Here is a 19,443-nt window from a genome sequence, read left to right as displayed (position 1 = left end):
GGCTCCTGCTCTTCGCCCCCCGCCCCTTCGCTCACCTCTCCATCCTCTTCCTCCTCCTCCTCCTCCTCGGCCGCGAGAGGCCGCTGGATCCCTCGGCAGCCGCGCTCCTCCCCCTGGCCGGCCGGGGTGGAGTCAGCTGACGCCGGCGCTCCAGCCTCGCCTCCCGGCGCCGCGCTCCCCAAAGTGGCTGCGAGCCGGCCGCCCACTTTCAGGGTTGGGGGACTCGGAAAGTGATGCGCGCCTCCTGACGCCTGGCCGAGCCGCAGCCGAGCAGCTTCGCCTCTGCAACTTTCTGCCCCCGCTCTTCCTCTTGCCCCTGCCCGAAGCCTTCCCCGGAGCCCCTTGGGGTGCGCGCTCTGGGCCACGGGGGTCACCTGCTGGCTGTCTGGGATGGCTTCCAATTTTAACGACATCGTGAAGCAAGGGTACGTGAGGATCCGGAGCAGGCGCCTAGGGGTAAGTATCGACCCTCTGCTGCTCTGCTCGCCGGTTCGATTGTCTCTGTCCTTCGCCAGCATCCCCGAGGTGGCCGGAGCTGGCCGGTGGGTCGCGCTGGGGCTTCCGCAGCCGGCGTCCACATCTGCCGGGGCTGCCGCGGGGAGGCCGGCGTCTAGGTATGCGGTGGTCTATCTTTATCCCTCGGATGACTGGGCTTTCTGCTGGTGGCCACGGTGGCCACTGGAGCCCATCTGCTCGACATAAATATTTCTCGGTAGCCATGGGAGTTAGAGGCGAGAAGCCGGCGGGGGTGCCCAGCCTGCCGGATGCCCCCGGTGCCCCTCGTCCCACTCGCCGCCAACTTCACTTTTTCCGGGGACGATGTGAGCAAGGGCAGTGACCCTCTGACCCCGGGGGGCGGCTTCTGCCAAGCAGAAGGGCTTCTTGGACCCGGCGCTGGACAGTGACTCACCCAGGTGTCGGCGGGCGGAGTGGGCTGGCCTCTGAACGGGCCAGCTCCGGGTAGATACCCAGATCCGAGTTCTCCCTGGTCCTGACCTGGGCGGCGGATTTCCGTTGCGGGAATGCCGTGGAGACCCAGCGGAACGTGATACCTGGCATTGAGCAAGCGCTTCCTAGCAGGATCCACAGGAAGAATGAATGAGGCCGAGGGCACCTAGGGACAGATGTTGACACAGGATGGCTCCTTTCCTGAACTCCCTCTCTGCTCATTTGGGGAGACTTCAGAAGTCCTGCCTCTCTTTGGGCTTGAGTGATAGTGAAGAAATTCTGGAGGGAGGAAAGGATACTGGAATTTTTTTTTTTTTTTAAATATCAAACTACCTCATTTCTCTTTACTTTGTGTCCGGTATTGTGGCTGTTTTGGTGGATGGTTTGCACTTGGGTGAGCCTGTGGCCAGGCGGTGGGGGATGAAGAGGAAAGTTCAATAAAGCCTAAAATACCAAATGTCCTTATGAAATGGCGTGGCCCTACTCAGGGTGATAAGTTGAATCTCTCACTCTACAAACATGTCATTTGGCATCTTTCTTTTATTCAGTCTTTGGACTTTTTTTTTTTTTTTTTAATGTACCAGATAATTTTACTGAAAATCAAAAAGAAATTTCACAGTAGTAAGCTGAGCTAGGGAAGAATGCCTGGTTGGAGAAAAACATCTCTATCAGAAAACCTTGCCAATTTGTTTGGCCTTTTTTTTTTCTCTCCCTCCCCCTTCCCCCGGCTGGTTACCATGTTTTAGCAATTACACCCTGTGTTTTTGTGAATGCATAAATATATAATTAGGGAGAAATGTAATAGAACTACCCAATCTCTACTAGCTTTGCCAAAGTTTCTGCTCTGCAACTACTCTTATCAGCAAGAGCAAGTGCTGGGGTACCTAACCGAGTGAGTCCCATGTAAAGGGCAAGAAGTAACAGGAATTTCGTATGTTTCATAACCCTATGGGCCAGCCAAGTGTTACAATTTTAAAGGGAGCAATAATAAAAAAAACATCATTCTAATTTTACATTACTCCATCCTGTCAACTGAGGGAATTGGTGATAGACACTCATTCTGCTAGGGAGCATTCCAACAGAAATAGGACATGCATTATTAATGCACAAAGTGTGAATTATTCATAAGGATCAGAGTTTATGCCAAGTTGTGACACATGGTGACTTATTTGAAAAACTGGTTACCATTCCTTTTGAGTTTGTGGCAATTGAGGTTATTTTTTCTGTCCTATGATAACTGACAAATACAGTCCTATGTGTGCCAACATTTATGGACAGATATTTGAAGCAGAAGGGAAGGTAATATAGTTTAGTCTACATTTGTTTCATATTTTAGAGCATTTTGAATACCAGTGAGCAGTGCACTCTACCAAGATTTTTTTCATTTTATCTGTGTTGATACTCAAAAAGATATGAGGCTATTCACTGAATTATAGTTATTGCTCATGGAGAGAAAAGGTCAAAAATATGATTCAAATAAATCTGATCTGATCTCATTTGTTAACATTGATTTTAGTAATAGTTCATTTTAAAAAATGTTCTTTTGATACACTTCACAGAGGAAGTGGATTTCATAGTTGCCAGAAGACGGTGCAAACTAAAGTTTTGTTGGAGGCTGCCAGTAATGGTGAAGGATGCTGTGGGGAAATGTCAAGGGACCCTCTATCCAAAGTCAGGGATGTAAGTGATGCTAACCTAGGCTGCTTATAGCCCAGAAGAGCTTGCAGAATGTACATTCTGGGCCCTGGAATGAGTCTAGAGAGAGGGTGTTAGGCCTGGCCCAGAGTGACATGCACCAAGTGCTTGTGGCCGGGCGCAGTGTGGGACCTGATGCATGCATGACCTTGCACTTCATAACCCTCCTTGGAGCTAACATGACAGAGGCTTTACTAATGGAATCCAGACAAGCGTCTGTGGATTATAACCATGTTTGGGAGGGCTTATAATTAAACAAGAAAACAGCATTTCATGGTAAGCAGCTGTTGTATGAAGGAATGTTCCCTCAGGTTTGGAAAATGAGGAGATTGGAACGAGTTCTGCTTGTAGTACTCTTGGCCCTGTGACCCTTGACTTTCCAGTTTTCTAGTTTATACGGTTTACACTCTTTACTGATGTTCTTGGGGGCATTCAATAAGATAATATCTCTGAACCCCAATGACTGCTTAGAGCTTGATTCTGATTGTATTATTGTCTTTTCAAAGAGTTAGGGTTGGTGAAGGTTTATAGGGATTATTGATTTCCTTATTTATCTGTGTATAAGTGTCCAAAGGCATAATTTCTTATTATTTAAATTTATTTTAAGTGATGTATGAGAACATAAAAATTGTACATATTTATGGAGTACCATGTGGTGTTTGGTACATGTATACATTGTGTAATACTTAAATCAGGGTAAACATGTCTAGCTCCTCAGACATTTATCACTTCCTAATGGTAAAAAAAATTAAAAAAAAGGCATAAATGTTTATGCAGTTCTAGAATTTTTCATTGGATGAAGCTTTTACAAAAGACACACACACGCACACATATATGATGCATTTATGTAATCAAGTGGTTTTTCAGTAGAACAGGAAATATTCGAAGAACACCTTCATTTAAGTATGTCAAAGATAAATGCTCACCTTTCACTGAGATCCTAAACTTTGTAAGTGATAAACAAATATGCACGTATAAGCTTACTGTTTTCTCTAAACACCAGAAAGCTTAATGAAATTCAGCTCATTTAATTTGAAAGTCTCAGTGTGTGCACATCTGAATTCCCTAGCTTCTTCTGCATTGGTTTGTGGGGGTCTCACGTGGTGCCCTGGGCACAGCATTTGTTCAGGGATGTTGATGCTACTGTCCGGGGAGTTGAGTGGGGAGGGGAAGCAGATGTCTATAATTATCTGACTAATTCTCAGAAGACCCTGAACATTTCTTCTTAGATGAGTGGTCAAACAGGCGGTTTACACACCATCCTGCAGAGGGCTTATGTAGGTGGGTGGTGGTATTCATGGTCTTCACTTGGTATCTTTCCTTGCAATGGAGAAAAATTTCCAGTCAATAATTGTGCTGGCTTATCCATAATGCAAGTCTCAGAACTTAAATATGGACCTGTTTTCTTCATTTCTAGTCACTCCCTCGGCTACTTGCCTTTCTTTGCTCTTGTCTACCATAAACTTCTCATCTTGGACTACTTGAATTCTACTCAAATTCTCCTTTCTACCCTCTGTCTTCACTTGGACATCCAACAGAGGTCTCAAACTTCATGCATGCAAACATGGTTCTTTCGTCCATACCTTCTGCTGGGGTGGGCTCCAGCTCAGTCATTAGCGGTCTCAGCATTATGGCCACCCAAGTAGAAGCCAGTCATCCATTCATCCATCAAGCGAACAAGCCCAGAAGCCTGCTGTCTTGCTGTGTCACTGTAACCAGTCCCTGAAGAAAGCTGGTGGGCTGTCTCTGAAGTGTATCTAGAATACAGCTCCCACCATCCTCTGCTGCTGCCCTGGGCCAAACACCCGTCCTCTCTCCTTACAATGTTGCAGTAACTGCCAGTCTCCCTGCCTGCACCCTCACTCCCTCCAGTCTGTCCCCAACACAGCAACCAAAGTGCTGCTTGGAAACTAGGCAGATCATGTCACCTGAGCTGCTGAGACCCTAAAGGCCAGGATGACTCATCACTTTGTCTCTGTCTGCTCCCTGTGCTTGGAACGCCTCCTCTCCTCCAATGCCACCTTCTCAGCAAGGCCTCCCAGACCACCCTATTTTGATATCCCCTTCTCTGATATCCCTAGGTTTACCACTGCCTCACGTGTTAGTTTGTGTATTTTATGTGTTTATTACCTGTGTATCCCTTAGAGCGTAGAATCTCCCCAAGGGCTGGGATTTCTCTTTCCTTTAATCCTAGCTGTGTTTCCAGGGCCTGGCACAGTGGGCCCTTGACCAAGCTCCGTTGAGTGAACTGGTGGATGGAGGACCTGCCACTGTGCAGTGTTGAGCCGCAGAGGCTCTGACAGAAGACTGCCTCTAAACCCTAGCTCAGTGACTGGGAGTAGGCTTCTAGTGAGCTTTTAGATGTGCATAAAGCCTCAGTCTTCTAAAAACAGGAGACTCTTAATACCCACCTAATGCATGCTTGTCGTAAAGGGCTTAACACAATGCTTGACACAATAAAAACCCAATTAGCGTTTATTACTGCTCTCCCTCCTGCTACCAGTGCTGTTGGACACAGTGCTACTTAGATGGTTTTATTAGTAGTAGCTTCTATGGCAGGGACTCCTATTCTCAAAGAAATTGCTGCTTAGCAAGGGAAACAAACTTAATAACCATGAAATAATTAATGTACAAACATAACTCTTGCTTGCCACTGAAGCTGAGTATAGGTGTGTTGGCCTTTGTAAGAATTTTTTTTTGAGTATGTGTGGCGCTGGGGAGTGAACCCAGGAATGCTCTACTGCTAAGCCACATTCCCAGCCCCTTTTAATTTTTTGTTTTGAGACAGTGTCTAAGTTGCTGAGGCTGACCTGGAACTTGGGATCCTCCTGCCTCAGCCTCCTGAATGCTGGGATTACAGGTATGTGCCCCAGGGCCTGGGAGGCTTTTTTGGTCTTCAGGTAAGTGGCCACATGCCTCATAAGGAGGTGCAGCTCTCAGTGAAGCTTTGGTTTGAGTGAACTCAGTAGCTTAGGAGGTGTTGCTCTTAATTTGGAGTCTTCCGCGTGGATGGATTGGTGGTCAGTTGATGGCCAACTGTCTAGGAAGAAAGATGTTCTGATCCCTCCCTTTCCCTGTTTCCCCTGACCTAATGTGCTGGACAGGAAGTTTTCAGATTTTCATGTTTGGGGATCAGTGTGTTTTGTGACACAATTACAAAGTCCTAACAATATGAACATTGCAGCTGCAGAAGAGTCATCTTGTGCCCTCGTCATGTTGTTTTGTTTTGGCGTACACACACATACAGATACACACACCGCTGTAAGACACACAGAGTGCTGCTTATCTTCCTCTGGGACAAGAGGCTTTGGGCACACTGTTCCAGTCCAGACACGAATGGCCAGATAGGGTGTGAAGGCCCAAGCTCCTCAGTGTCTCCTCATTTGGATGGGCTTCCCTGCTGGGGGGTACCCACTGTCAAAAAGGCCTCTCCGCCATGTCTTAGGCATCTTTGCCTGGATGGCCATGTGGGCAATGGGAGTCATCATGCATAGATTCAGCCTTCCTCATCTTCACCAACTCTGATTTAAGCAATGAATGGTCAATTGTGTGGCTTTGTGTGTTGACATAAGCCCAATTATGGATAGGATAATATCCCCACATCTGCCAGGGTACTTTTAAGATCATGTTCACTAGAACAGTAGAAATAGTTATATGTCAGGCAGCTTTGTAGTTTTCAGGAGGAATTATTTATTTTTGGTAGTTGAAGAATTTAGTTTTTATTTAGGATCTAGTTGCTGTCGTTTTTTTATCATTCATCAAATATTTATTGAGAGCCTACGAGTGTTCAGACCTTGAATGAGACAGACACAGTTGCTACCCTCAGGAAGCTGGCAGCCTCATTTTGGGCCTGTGGTTTTTCACCAGAGGTTAACACATGCACAGTACGCCAGGGTGGGCTGGAATCTGAGTAATGGGACCAGTACTGAAGAGAAGAGGTATCAGCAGGAGGAACCATTTTTGAAGAGTAAGGAAGGGCACATTTGACTTTCTCTTACTCTAGGAATTTGGTGCAAGTCAGGTGGAAAGGAAACCTTTGGAGATTTTAGCTCAGGAAGAGCTTGTGGTGCCTTCCTCCTGCAACCCCCATTCCTGTGAAATTCAAAATAAAGTTGTGAGTTTCAAAATGCCACAAGATATATGTGAATGCTGGAGTTAAAATAGCTCCTTCCCAGACTGCAGACGGCTTGCATCTTGGATAAGGACTTGGAAGCTGATCTTGGTGGAGCAGTCGGGGGCTGTCCCTGTCTTACTAGTTTTCTGAGCCTCCGCAAGTGTCCCACATCCCAGAGGACATAAAGGCTCCCATGCGTATTGTGCTCTCGAGTGGAGTGGAGCCAGGCTCCAGGGCAAGGACCTGTGTGATTTCCCTGGGGCAGTAAATGCATCGTGGCCTGCATCAGATTCCCACAGAGGTCTGGAATCCTGTTCCAGGTCCTCCCCGGCTCCTTTCTGGAGCTAAGAATCCCTGTCTTATTATAAAAAATCGAACTTTTTCTTTTTAGAGGATTGCAGGTTCAAATGCATTTGTAACAGTCCCTGAGAGATAGGCCAGGACCTTTACCTGGCTGCCCTAGGGATGACTTGGTTCAACTTTATAATACAGCGTCAAGACCAGGACACTGATGTTGGTCAAAACACAGAACATTTCCCTCACCCCAGGACCCTTCCTTAGCCCCCCTGCTGCTCCCCTGCCCTGCATAATCCCAAATGCCTGACAGCCCCTAGTCTGTTTTCCAGTTTAATAATTTTGTCATTTCGAGAATGTTACGTAAATGGAACCAGACATTATGTAACCATTTGGGATTGCTTTTTCTCTCACAGTAGTTCTCTGGAGAGCCAATCAGATTGTGGATTTCAGAGTTTGCTCTTTACTGCCGAGCAGTGTTCCCTGGTGTGACTGTGATGTGGTTGGTCCAGCCAGTCACCTGTTGAAGAACGCCTGGCTGTTGTGAAGAAGGCTGATTTAAACCTTGGTGCAGTTTCCGTGAGAATGTTTTCCTCCTAGATGAGTGCCCAGGAGTGCCCTTGCTGGTCTGTGTGGCAGTTGCAGGTTTTGTTGTTTTAGGACACTGTTGAACCCTTGTGCCATTTGCATTTTGTTTGCATCCTGGTCACCAGTTTTGGGTGCTGCGGAGTGTGCGGTGATACTCACGGTGGTGTTACTTTGCATCTCCCTACTGGGTGGTCAATTCAGGCATCTTCTTGTGTTCTCCCTTGCCGTCTGTACGTATAGTTCCATAAGGTGTCAGAGGTTGTCTTTCAACTATTGAGTTTTGAGAGTTTTTATATATTCTAGACACTTATCTCTTTTCTGATTATGATTTGCAAATAACTTTCTCTGTCAGGAACTTTCCCTTTCCATTTTCTTAGCATGGTCTTTCATGGACCAAAAGTTTAAAAAAAATTTTTTTTCAGTACTGAGTATTGAGCTCAAGGTCTCATGCATGCTAAACAAGTAGTCTACCCCTGATTTATATCTCCAACCCAGAAGTTTTGAATTTTGAGGAAGCCCAGTTTATTAATTTTTTTTCCTTTTGTGGATCATACTTTTGGTGCTCTTTGTCTGCTCAAGATTCCAAAGATTTTTTTTTTTTTCCTAAAAATTTTATAGTCTTTTCTTTTACCTTCAAGCCCATCATGCATGTGAGTTCATGTACAAGGTATATTTTAAGTTGAGGTTCATTTTTTGCCTGCAGGTAATGGGTTGCTCCAGAATCATCATTGAGAAGGTTGGCTTTTCTCTTGAGTGGGTTTGTGCATGTCCCCTCCTGAGGCCTCTGTTCTGTTCCCCTGTCCTATACCCCTGCATGTGCATAGCAATGTGTCCTGTGTCTGTCTGCAGCTGTTTCAAATCAAGGTAAACTAATTCCTCCCAGTTTCTTCTGTTTTCAAAATTATTTAGCTATTGTCATTCATTCCTTTGCCTTCAATGGAAATTTCAGAATAATATTGTCTGTAACTATTGCTAGAAGTACTGTCTCATTTTTTTTTTTTTAGCATATTTATAACTGAATTGAGTGCATTAGATTTTCCGTGGTAGAAACAGCGTAAGTTTGGGACTCACACTACTTTGAACCTCAACTTGGCCACGCGCTCATTGGCTCTGTAGAAAATTGCTTATTTTATCCTGATCTTCAATTTCCTCAGATATAAAAATGAGGATAATTATATACTTTTTGCAAAAAATAAGTGTGTCTAGCTCTTCATCTTGTGCCTGACTCATAGTAAGAACTCAATAAATGGTCATAATATTGATTTTATTTTTACTGGCAAAACATTGAGGCGTATCTGTTGTGTGTTATGTATAAGAGACATGAACCAGTGTAAATAATCCACTCATATCCCATCAGAAAAGCCGTCTTTCCTAATGACCCATACCATCCCTTCTTCCTATTGCTGTTGACTTCAGTGATACATTATTTTTTAACACTGGATTTATTTAGGAACCCAGTGTTATAAATTAACCTAGTGTTTCAAATAATGAAACACCATCTTTGAAAATTAAGGGTTGAATATATTAGCCAAAATAGCAGACCTTTGGTTAAAATGCTGGCCACAATGTTTATACCTATTAACCCTAGCAGTGTTGTTCAGATGTGAGAATTTCAGGTCTGGACAGAGAGAGTTTTAGGGCAATACACAACACTGAATCATAAAATGAGAGAGTTATTATTTGCTGCAGCTCCAAGAGTTCATGGCTAGTGAGCCTTTTAAGAGAAAGAACCATCCTTAGGTACAAAGTTATCAGATTAACAATATTTCATTACATTCATTAACTTTTTATTATGCTAAATTTTACATTTACCTTCAAGCGATACTGTTAGTGTTTAAGATAAGAATTTAGTGCTTTCTTTTAAAATAAGCTTACTTAATTTAAAAGGTGAGGTGATTTAGAAGATAATTGATTTATAGTGCAGGTGTAACCAAGCAGGGGCAAAAATCAAGGTATGTGGCTTTGGCAGATACAGTGCAAATCCAGTTGGTGGCTTAGGCATGAATGAAGTTTGGGAAGCTCAGCACTGTTATATTTAACCTTTAAAATCAGATTTTCCAAAAATTTCTTCACTTGCAACTGCCATAGGGCTTTATTTTACACAAAATATCTTAAAAACTGGCCTCTAAGGGAAAAAAAGTCCCATTTGTCCACCGCTCACAGAAGTTTCCTCTGTCACTGCAGTGTGTCACCACTGCCCGAGGCCTGTGCACACTTACCTGGAGGATGCCCAAGCCCCTTGGCTGTCCTGTTCAGCTATACCACGCTTGCGACAGTGGCTAGTAGAAAGAGAAACTCGAACATCTTATGAATGGACTGACTCAAATTAAAACACTAGCACTGAGTTCCAAGCTTTAGTTAATCACAGGTTCATTGTTTAGCTGAGGAATTAGACTCTTCACGTGTGTTTTATCATCTTAACATCATGTTTACTAATAAAAATAAATTATTTATTTCAGAACCTACAGGAAAGCCTACCTCTCTGACTCCCCTGGCAGGCTGACTCTCATGGGAACAGTTTCTTGGTTTCTAGAATTCCTTGTCCCAGGATGCAGATGTTCTGGAGAATTGACAAAAGAACCACTTTTTGAGTCTAGGTTGGTTTCCATCAGCTGTGTCCCCAGGTCCCGAGGTTATCTAGAAACTAAAGTAGTCTTCATCATCCTTGATTAGGATGGATGAATATCTAAAAGGTTGAGGTTTGACTCAAATCACAAAATGTGGTGAGAAGTGCGAGACATTCCTGAGGAGCTTGTCCTTTGGAAGACTTGGATGGCTTGATCTTTCTCCTCTTTCTCACTGACTCTCATATCCAGATTCTGGCCTCAGACCAACCTGCTCTGACCCCCACACTGCGCGATGTGCCCCACGTCCCTTTTTAGTCTATGCATAGGATTTAAATTAATGTTCTTATTTTTGTGCCAGGTCTCTCACACCCCACATGTATTGGTTAATTTCTTCCACTAGGATACAGTCTGTGAGACCAGTTTACTGTTATGTCTCCAGATCTTAGCCCAGAGAAAATGCTCAAAGTTGATTGATTGAATGAATGAATAGTTTTACTTCAGGTTAGAATAATAGAATGTAATGTTCAGATGCAAGAAGACAAATAGGAAACTGGCTTTATCCTTCCTAATTGTGTTGTAGATTCTCCTCTGAGATGTAGAATGTTCTAGAATTTTTCATGGTTTCTGTTTAAGATATTATCTACAAATTCAGTATCAGAGAATCAAACAATTAATGATAAAGGTCTGGACTGACACTATTAAGATTAAATTTTATTTGACTTTTATATAGATAATGTGTGTTCTTATACAAATCTGAAGATGTAAAGATTAAACACTGGACAGTAAGTTTTCCTCTTATTTCTGTATTCAAGTACCGTCTAACTGTTTTCCCCCAAACGCCAATGTGAATAGTCTTTTCCGGAATAGTCTACATATCTATAGTTTCATGAGTATGAGCACGTGTGTGCGCGCGTGTGTGTGTGTACAATCATGTGCATGCCACGGATTCTGCAGAATCACATTTTTCTTATTTGGCGTTATATTGTGCTTTTTGTTAATTGGATAGTATCCAGTGTATAGCCCTATCTTATATATTTGCTCACTTTTTCATTCTATCTTCTTTTTTCTTCTATCTTCTTTATTCATTTTTTCCTTCTTTTAAAACGTATTATGAAATATGTGTGTGGAATAGGTGTTCCATTTTAAAGATCACAAAACTGAGTGACTAAGAGGTCGAGGTTTGTTTCAAGTCACAAAATGCTCTATGTGGCAGGGTCTAGATTTGAATCCACGTTGCACCTCTTTTGGGAGCATTGGGGCAATTCCATTTTGTTTTCTCTGTTACAAACAGTACTGCAGACCACCCTCTCCCCAGTGGGAGCCCACAGGTGAGCAAATCCTTAGAAATGGGACTTACCATCCAGGGGTTTTGTGTGTATGAAGATGGCCGTGGTGGTGTCCATGACTCTCATGGACAGTGCATGAGCCAGCCGTGTCCTGCCCTGGCCACTGGGTGCTTGGAGAGCTTTGCAATTCTTTCCTCTCTGCTATCTGAGAAATGGACCCCTCAGTGATAGATTATCTGAAGATTGAGACTAAATTTTTGTCTATTTTATAATTAGAGTCTTTTCAGCTTTGCAGTCTTTTTTTTATTTTAAGAAATGATGTTTAGCCAAGTTAAAAAGTAGGTATTAAGTAAACATTTAGAAACATATAATTCATTATTACTTTATTAAAATAAAAAATACCTTCTTGGAAAAAGACTTGTGAAATCATTCATGTAGAAAATGAGATAAATTGTATGTTAATTGCCACTGTATCTATTTTTTTCTTAAAAATTGAATCTAAACTGTGAAATTTTGATCGGTATTTCTTGGGTGAAAAGGTTTATCCTTTATTGGATCAGATCAATGCCTATTGACTAATGTCACCAGCCTGCCTTTTCATTGACCTGATTGATCTTGTAAAAGGCTTCAGGTGAGCCTAGCTGGGTGGCAGGGTGGAGGGGTTATGGGAGGTGACACAGATCCCTTAATTGGTAGCTAGACACAACCTCTGACTATTGCCTTTGCTGTCCTTAGGCATCAAGGAGCACAGGCCTCGCTGAGTCTGGAGTCTCTTCCGTCCCTGAGCTCCCGTGTTAAATGATAAAACAGACAAGAAACCCCAGCAGAGAACATAGATTCATAAATCCCAGGACGCTCCAAGGGTTCTGTGGAGTTCAGTCCTCTGACTTGTTGGTTGGCCTTTGGTAGCATGCACACCAGCGTCCCCAGGGCAGGTCAGACATGTGCAGAAGGAACCTGGATGGAATAAGGAGGAACTGATTTTCAGCCTGTGATGCCTCTGGTCATCAGCTGTGACCAGAGCATGTCACTCAACTGCTCTCACCCAGCTTCCATGGCAGCTAGACGCAGGTATAAAGGTCTGACCTCTCTCCCTCTCCTGCCCCCTCCTCTGTGACTGTGGCTGCCGAGTGCACACCTGAGTACATGGAATGTTCTGTGTGGCCCTAGGGTGGCTCCCCAGTGTCCCCTCGGCTTCCTGAGTTCAAGACAGCAGAGAAAACTTGGATTGCTCTCCCGAACTAATGAGTGTCAGACAAAACAAGAACTGAAAAGCTTTATGTGTTTTAGATTCCAAAAGTTACCTTGTTTGAGAAAAGGGGAGAATATAATTCCTAGAACAAGAGAGAGAGAGAGAGAGAGAGAGAGAGACAGAGAGAGAGACAGAGAGAGACAGAGAGAGAGAGAAGGGATGGAGAGAGTCAGAGGGGAAGGGCATATTCTATCTACAAAAACTCATGCACATGTTTATGTGTATATATACACACATCCATCTATAGACAGCTACAATATTTAACATTTATATATATATAATCTTAATTAATATTTTACATCATATATACATGTTAAGAAATAGAACATTCTATTGTACAAAAGGATCAATGAGGAAAAAATTTTCCTTCTTGCCACAGATTGGTCTCACTTCTCCAGGATTACCATTCTTAGCAGATTCTTGCACATCTGCAGAGATTTTTTGCACAGACATATGTAAATGCGCATGTGGTTCTGTGGGCATCTATGTAATTTGTTCTACACCTTTGGGTTCACATTATGTATTCTCTGCCCCTTTTATTTTATGTTGGAACACTTTCCAAAAATTTTAATGGATGCTCAACATTCGTTTATTTGTTTATGCCATGATTTATTTAATTAGTGCACAAATAGCAGGCATTTTCAGGTAATTTCCTGTTCTTGCTGTTTAAACAATTAAGTAGGGGCATGCTTGGGCCCGTGCTTATGTCTACCTAAAGATGAATCCTAAAATGCAAGTTGCTCTTACAAAGTTATGCATTGACAGTGTTCAATAATGGAACCAGAGTTCCTCTAGGAGACTGTACCGGTACAATGGGGCCAGGAGACTCACGGGTATTTGTTGTACCTGGTTCTAGCTCAGAGTGTGTTTAAGTGTGTGTGTGTGTGTGTGTGTGTGTGTGTGTGCGTGTGTGCACGCGTGCACAAGCAAACATCATTCCCTGGCTCATTCCCTCACTTGCAAATCTGTGCTGTGTGTGGCAGATTGATCACTTCAAAAATTCAGCCTGATCCTGTCTGCCCCTGCTTGAGCTCTCCGGGGCTTCCCCTCATTTCTGCTCAAGACACTGCCCTGTGGACCCCGCTGGCCTGGCCCACCGTGTCACACCAGTCCCCAGCATCAGCAGGAGTAGACCATCGCCCTTTGATCCTCCCGTGGCTCAGCTCTTTCCTTTGTTCTCCTGAACATGTCTGTGTTTTTCTGTTCACTGGAAATTTCTTCCCCTCCTCTTTGCTTCTCTGATTCCTTCTCATCCTGAAAATCATCTGGGAGATCATTGATGTGCTGCTGCTTTTCCTGACACCAGCCCCCATCTACATGGTGGAGGGCATGTTACCCATAGGTGGACATGGCATTTAAGTAAACTGAAATCGACTAAATAATTCTCAATTCTTTAGTGTCCCATCCACATTGTAAGTGTAGTCGCATAAGCGGTCACCAGCGGCTACCAGGTTGGACTATACCGATGTAAAATGTTTCTGCCACCGTGGAGGATTCCACTGGGTGGTGCTGCCTTGTATTATTTCCTCTTAACGCTCAAGTCCCTTTAAAGTGATGTTTTGTTGGTTTCAGCCTCACTCGCTTGTGAGCCCCCTGGGGCACAGCTTGCTTTTCTCCTCCTTCTTGCTCTTTCTCCCGTTGAGGAGTGAGTGGTGAGTGAGATTATTCCCCCAGCTCTGGGCTCCATTGTGCCTTCCGGGAAGGGACCGACACTCCCTCCTCTACCCATGTCCTCTTCACCTGCCCTTCCATCGCAATCCCATTCCTTCACCATCATCACCTCTCCCTTTAGGCTGACATGCCAGAATCCGTGGCCTGACTGGGAATCTTGACAGTGACCGGCGTGACCTGGGTGGTGGGCATCAGAGTGTGCCTCCTGGACCCCACCACCCCACCTTCAGGCCGAAGCAGCATCCCCCCCAACAGGAGTGCTGTTGAGCCCACCCGCCCCAAGCACTGCAGAGCGCTGCTGGGCCCAAAGCCGAGCCCCTTTCCTGTGACCTTGCCCACAGTCAACCACTGCTCCAGCTGGGGACAGCTCTGCCAGCACCCAGGTTCCTGGGAGGCTCTTGTTGAGAGCACCTTACCACTGACCTGCACCCTTCACTCCTCCAACGTGTGACCCCAAGAGCTCTGCTCAGTAAATGTCCTGTGCGCGAATCTCCTTCCCAGGATCTGCTTCCTGGGAAACTCAAAGCAGCAACACCATGATGTGTAAATGAGTGTCTGCAGCTTTAGCCCAACTTTCCTAAGACTCGTCCAGAATTTTTACAAGCACCTGGCTTGATTTAGTGACCCATAGTTGCTCCCTGTTTTGATCCAGTGTTCTAAAAGCTGTAGTGGTTCTTTAATTTTCATAAAATGGAAATTTGGTGGCTTATTTAACTTATTATATTGTTAAAACATTCTGATCTCTTCAATAGATTCATCTATTGAATGAAGATACTTTAGTACATTGAATTCGGATGGGGTAAATTATTAGTATCAACCATTATTATTATTTTTTTTCTGGAGGAAGAAGCTCCAATAAACAGTAGTGAGATTTATATGCATATTACTTGAGCTCTGTTTTTGTTTTTTTGCTTGAAAGGTCTGATTATAGCTCTCCGTCCTGAGAACCTGTTTATACCATCATAAAAAGGTAATTCTGGCTGCAGCTTGTTGCAACCCAGAGGGAAGGAACTGCCTTTGTCAAGGGATTTGATTCCACTTTCATCCTGACAGGGCATTTGACCATGAAATAGCCCAGTCACCAAGAAGAGACAGTTTGATTTCTTTCCCTCATAGCTGGGTCCATGGGGCGACTGTAATTTCTGGGGACTGTTTGTGTAATCAGTGGAGAAATGGAGTTACAGAGGTGTGCGGACCAGCAGATGTTTTGAGATTGATTAAAGATTGAGAAGAAAGTATATTTCCCAGGCTTCTGGGCTACTTGTTAAGGGGATGGACAGTTTTAGACACAGGACTGGAAGAGTTCTTTATTATTCAGAAATGAATTTCTGATGTTAAATTCATTGGGGGGATGGGGTGGGGGGGTTGGATATTTTATTGACCTTTAATTTTGAAACTAAATTTTCAGAGATATTCGAGCTTGAATTTTCCAAAAATGAAAAAAAACCCTTTCATGAGACTGATGGCTCTACTGTTCACTTTAAGAATGAGCCAACTTTCTGCTAGTTAAGGTTATGTATTCCAGGGATTTTGTAATCTTGGTTTTAGGTAGTTATTAAGCATCCAGAGTTAGAATTAGCAGTTTTCCATTTCATCTTCCAAAGTTTCATACTGAGAAAAGCATTGGTGTATTCACTGGAGAAAAGACCAACAGAAAGTATATGTTCTTTTCAAGTTTCTCAGTATTCTTTGCTCTAACAAGGCATGCAATGAAGACTATGTTAAATTTAAGGGATACCATGTTTAAAAATAATATCAGTTCATATATTCCAGTCAGAGAAAAGAAGAAGTAGACTTTCATAGTGCAAAGAGAATTGATATTAATTGGTTTGATCGCTGTACTTTATTGATGGGGAGACGGAGGGTGAGGGAGATTTCGTGACTTCTGAAGGCCCTGGCTTCCCCGGAACTGTACTTTTAAGCTGGAGAGTCTGTAACCTTGAACTGAGAGCACAAATGGCTGTGAGAGGTTGGGGACAGATCTTTCTGTGTCACTGCTTCACTCTGCTTTTGGGCATGTTGCTTAACCTCTCCTGATCTCAGTGTCCTCAGCTAAATGGTGTCATTTTTGAGATAGTTCCTATCTCATGGGGATGTCGTGGACACTAACTGGAGGAGTTAATATACAGCATTTCTTAGCCTGTAGGTTGCTTTGCAAAGCAGGTTCCAAAGCTGGAGACCCTGCCTGGCTGTTCACTTGGATTCTTGAGCCAACCACACCACCAGGAGCTTAGAAGGCCCTTAATGAACCAGTGGATGAATATCATGAATAACATGGGAAGGAACTGCTTCAGGTACTACTTAGGATGGAATTGTTGTCAACTTAAAATGTCTTAAACAGTCTTGCATTTGAGGTTTATATAGGTACTTCACTCTTTAAACAGCTGTTTCTAAACTCTTATAATTAAGGTATCTAAAATGTTTAAGGTATTAAACATTAATTTAAGGTATTAAAATGTTGGTAAAGGGCTTAATTTTGTCTGTTGGTGCTGCTCTAACAAAATACTACAGACTGGGTAATTCATACAGGATAAAAATTCATTTCTCACAATTCTAGAGGCTGGAAGTCCAAGGTCAAGGCGTTAGCAGGCCTGGTGTCTAATGGGGGCCCAGTCTCTGCTTCCAAGATGGCACCTTGCTGCAACCCCTGGAGTGGAGGAATGCTGTATCCTCACATGGCAGAAAAACAAAGAAGAGCCAAAAAGTAAATAAATTAAAAAATTTAAAAAGCCTATTTGGTTTCCTCTAGACTTCTTTTTTTTTTTTCCCCCAAGTACTGGGGATTGAACCCAGTGTTACTCTACTACTGAGCTGCACTCTTGGTCCTTTTCACTTGTTATTTTGAGACAATCTCACTAAGTTGCTGAAGCTGACCTTGAACTTGCAATCCTCCTGCCTCAGCCTCCTGAGTCTCTGGATTACATCCCTCTAAATCTGATATATAGAGCATTAATCCACCCATGACGGCAGAACCCTCGCAGATCAGTCACCTCTTGAAGGCCACGTCTGTTTACATTGTTGTACTGGGGGAGTGTGCTTCAACATGGGCTTTGGAGGGGACACAAAGCATAGCAGAAGTCTCTTAGAAGGACTGAGTGGAAGTTTGGAAGGTGATAACCTGTAAGGTGAAAAGTCACCCTCGGATGAATTTGAAGTCTTTCTGGATGAGTGGATAATTAATTTGTAGGCTGGCTTCTCCTTCCCCCCTTTGCTGTATCTTGTAGAAAATTATCCCAGTATATTGTGACTATGTCAGAAAAAAAGAACTGTTTGGGCACGACCTTGTGCGCATCTCTATTAGTATAAGGCTGAAGAAAAATGAATTCTAAGGCATGGTATCTAAGTAGTGGTTGGGTTTTCTTCTAAGAAGTGACAATGGTTTGAAATAAGGCAAGTTGGGTGGTCATTAGCTTTTTTTTTTTTTTTTTTTAAATGCTTTAAAAAATCTACTTCTGTATTCATTTAGCTGTCTGTGTGGTTGCTTTACCAATGCACATTTATACCTTTTGCAGCATGATAAAAACAAATATTATGGCTCCTAATTGGCCAGAGATAAGGACCTGCCACTGGGAAATGAGAGTTTTTAAATGAGCCCACTTTATTTAAAATATATTGGAAATCTGTTCTCTGCGTGATAAGGGCATATATTCATATATTGTGTTGTCCTGGAAAACATCATCTAATAATGTCCCTGACCTTTTCTGGTATTTATCTGGTGACACCTTGGAGACTGACAGATCGTGCTCATCCATATGTAAATGTACCCATTTGTCACTTTCACTGTATATTTTCCTTCTCAGGAGAGGCAGCTAGGCACCTTAGCATAATTATTGTGGCTTTGTCCCAACCATTATACAACATCTTGACAACTAGAATGAAATTTATTTTCCTTTAGTGACCGTTATTAATGTTGTTTTAATTAAGGGCATTGATAGCATGGGGCTTCAGCAACATCTCTCTCCATGTCATAAATTAGAAGATTGCATTGTCTCTTTAGATATGATACTAAGTTTGTCAAGGGAACAATAGCAACTTGGGTTGTCGAAAGAGAAAGATGGGGTTTGGATTCATGCCCTGTATGTTTAATATTGCCACTTTGGACGTTAAGACTCTGTGGTCAGATTGAGCAAATGGGAAAAGGAAGTTGAGTCAATTTTTCAGAGTAAATCAAGCTGATTTTCAGTTGTAATGTATCTTGATGATTTGTTCACTTGAAGATTTCTCTATCATTTTGCAAATGTTAGTGTTTGTGATATGTAGCAGAATTGTATCAAATATTTAAGAACCAGGATCCTGGTGAACTTTGTAAATCGTATAACCAATGGCTTTTGCTTAAGGCAGTAGTAGAAAGTGGGGAAGGAGAGGATTATGTCCCTTCAAGTTTATTTTATAAAGGTTCGTTTCCCAAAATTTAATATTTTTGTAAGTTTTGACTCTTAAACCAAGTAAGTGTTTTTCTGTGGAAGAATGAAGTCATCTGACTACCCCGTCGTTGTGGTCTGTTATCCTGCAGATGTTGAAATATAGCAGTAATGACAGAAGTTATGAGCTTTGTGAATTAGTATTCTGAGGTTGAACTTCATCATGGGAAGCTTAGCAATAACTGGTGTGATTAGCAAAGGTTCTATCTCTAGGCATGTGGAGGAGAGTTAGTTACTGCTGGTGACTCCCATTTTATGGGTGAAGATATTGAAGGTCCAGAGCAATAAGACTTGTCCAAGGTCACATGGTCCACAACATGAACCTTGAAGTTGGGCGTGGGTGCATTTAATTAACTTAGATTAACTCTTGGGGCAACGCTTAATTGTGGGCGTTACTCTCTTCGGAGAGAGGATGAGGATTCTAGCCTGCCGTTCCGAGTTTCCTGTGTTTGACATCTCTGCCTTCCCTCTTCCCTGATTCTTGAAGTTCCTGTGTTTGAGCTCCTCTTAAAGCTTCAGGAAATGCAAGTGCGAAGAGGTGTGCAGTATTCTATTCCTGAGTCACAGAAATGGCCCAGAATTGAAGAGAGTTTGGATTTATGGCCGT

At 43.1% G+C, this 19,443-nt stretch overlaps 1 protein-coding gene across 2 annotated transcripts in view; it reads left to right on the top strand.

The window, feature by feature from the left end:
- The first annotated feature begins 128 nt into the window (after positions 1–128).
- Positions 129–19,443, top strand: part of Dok5 (docking protein 5) — a 154,427-nt gene continuing 135,112 nt past the window's right edge. Inside the window, exon 1 of one of the 2 annotated variants that reach the window (XM_047542227.1) lies at positions 129–456. In XM_047542227.1, coding sequence (XP_047398183.1) covers positions 391–456 — 66 coding nt within the window. In that variant the 5' untranslated portion in view covers positions 129–390. The remainder of the gene's footprint in view (positions 457–19,443) is intronic. The other variant, XM_047542228.1, reaches the window with a different exon arrangement.

The sequence above is a fragment of the Sciurus carolinensis genome, chromosome 2 (assembly GCF_902686445.1).
Source record: "Sciurus carolinensis chromosome 2, mSciCar1.2, whole genome shotgun sequence".
NCBI classification, from domain to species: domain Eukaryota; kingdom Metazoa; phylum Chordata; class Mammalia; order Rodentia; family Sciuridae; genus Sciurus; species Sciurus carolinensis.
Note: the sequence above shows the minus strand (reverse complement) of the source record. Positions and strands in the feature narration are given on the sequence as shown.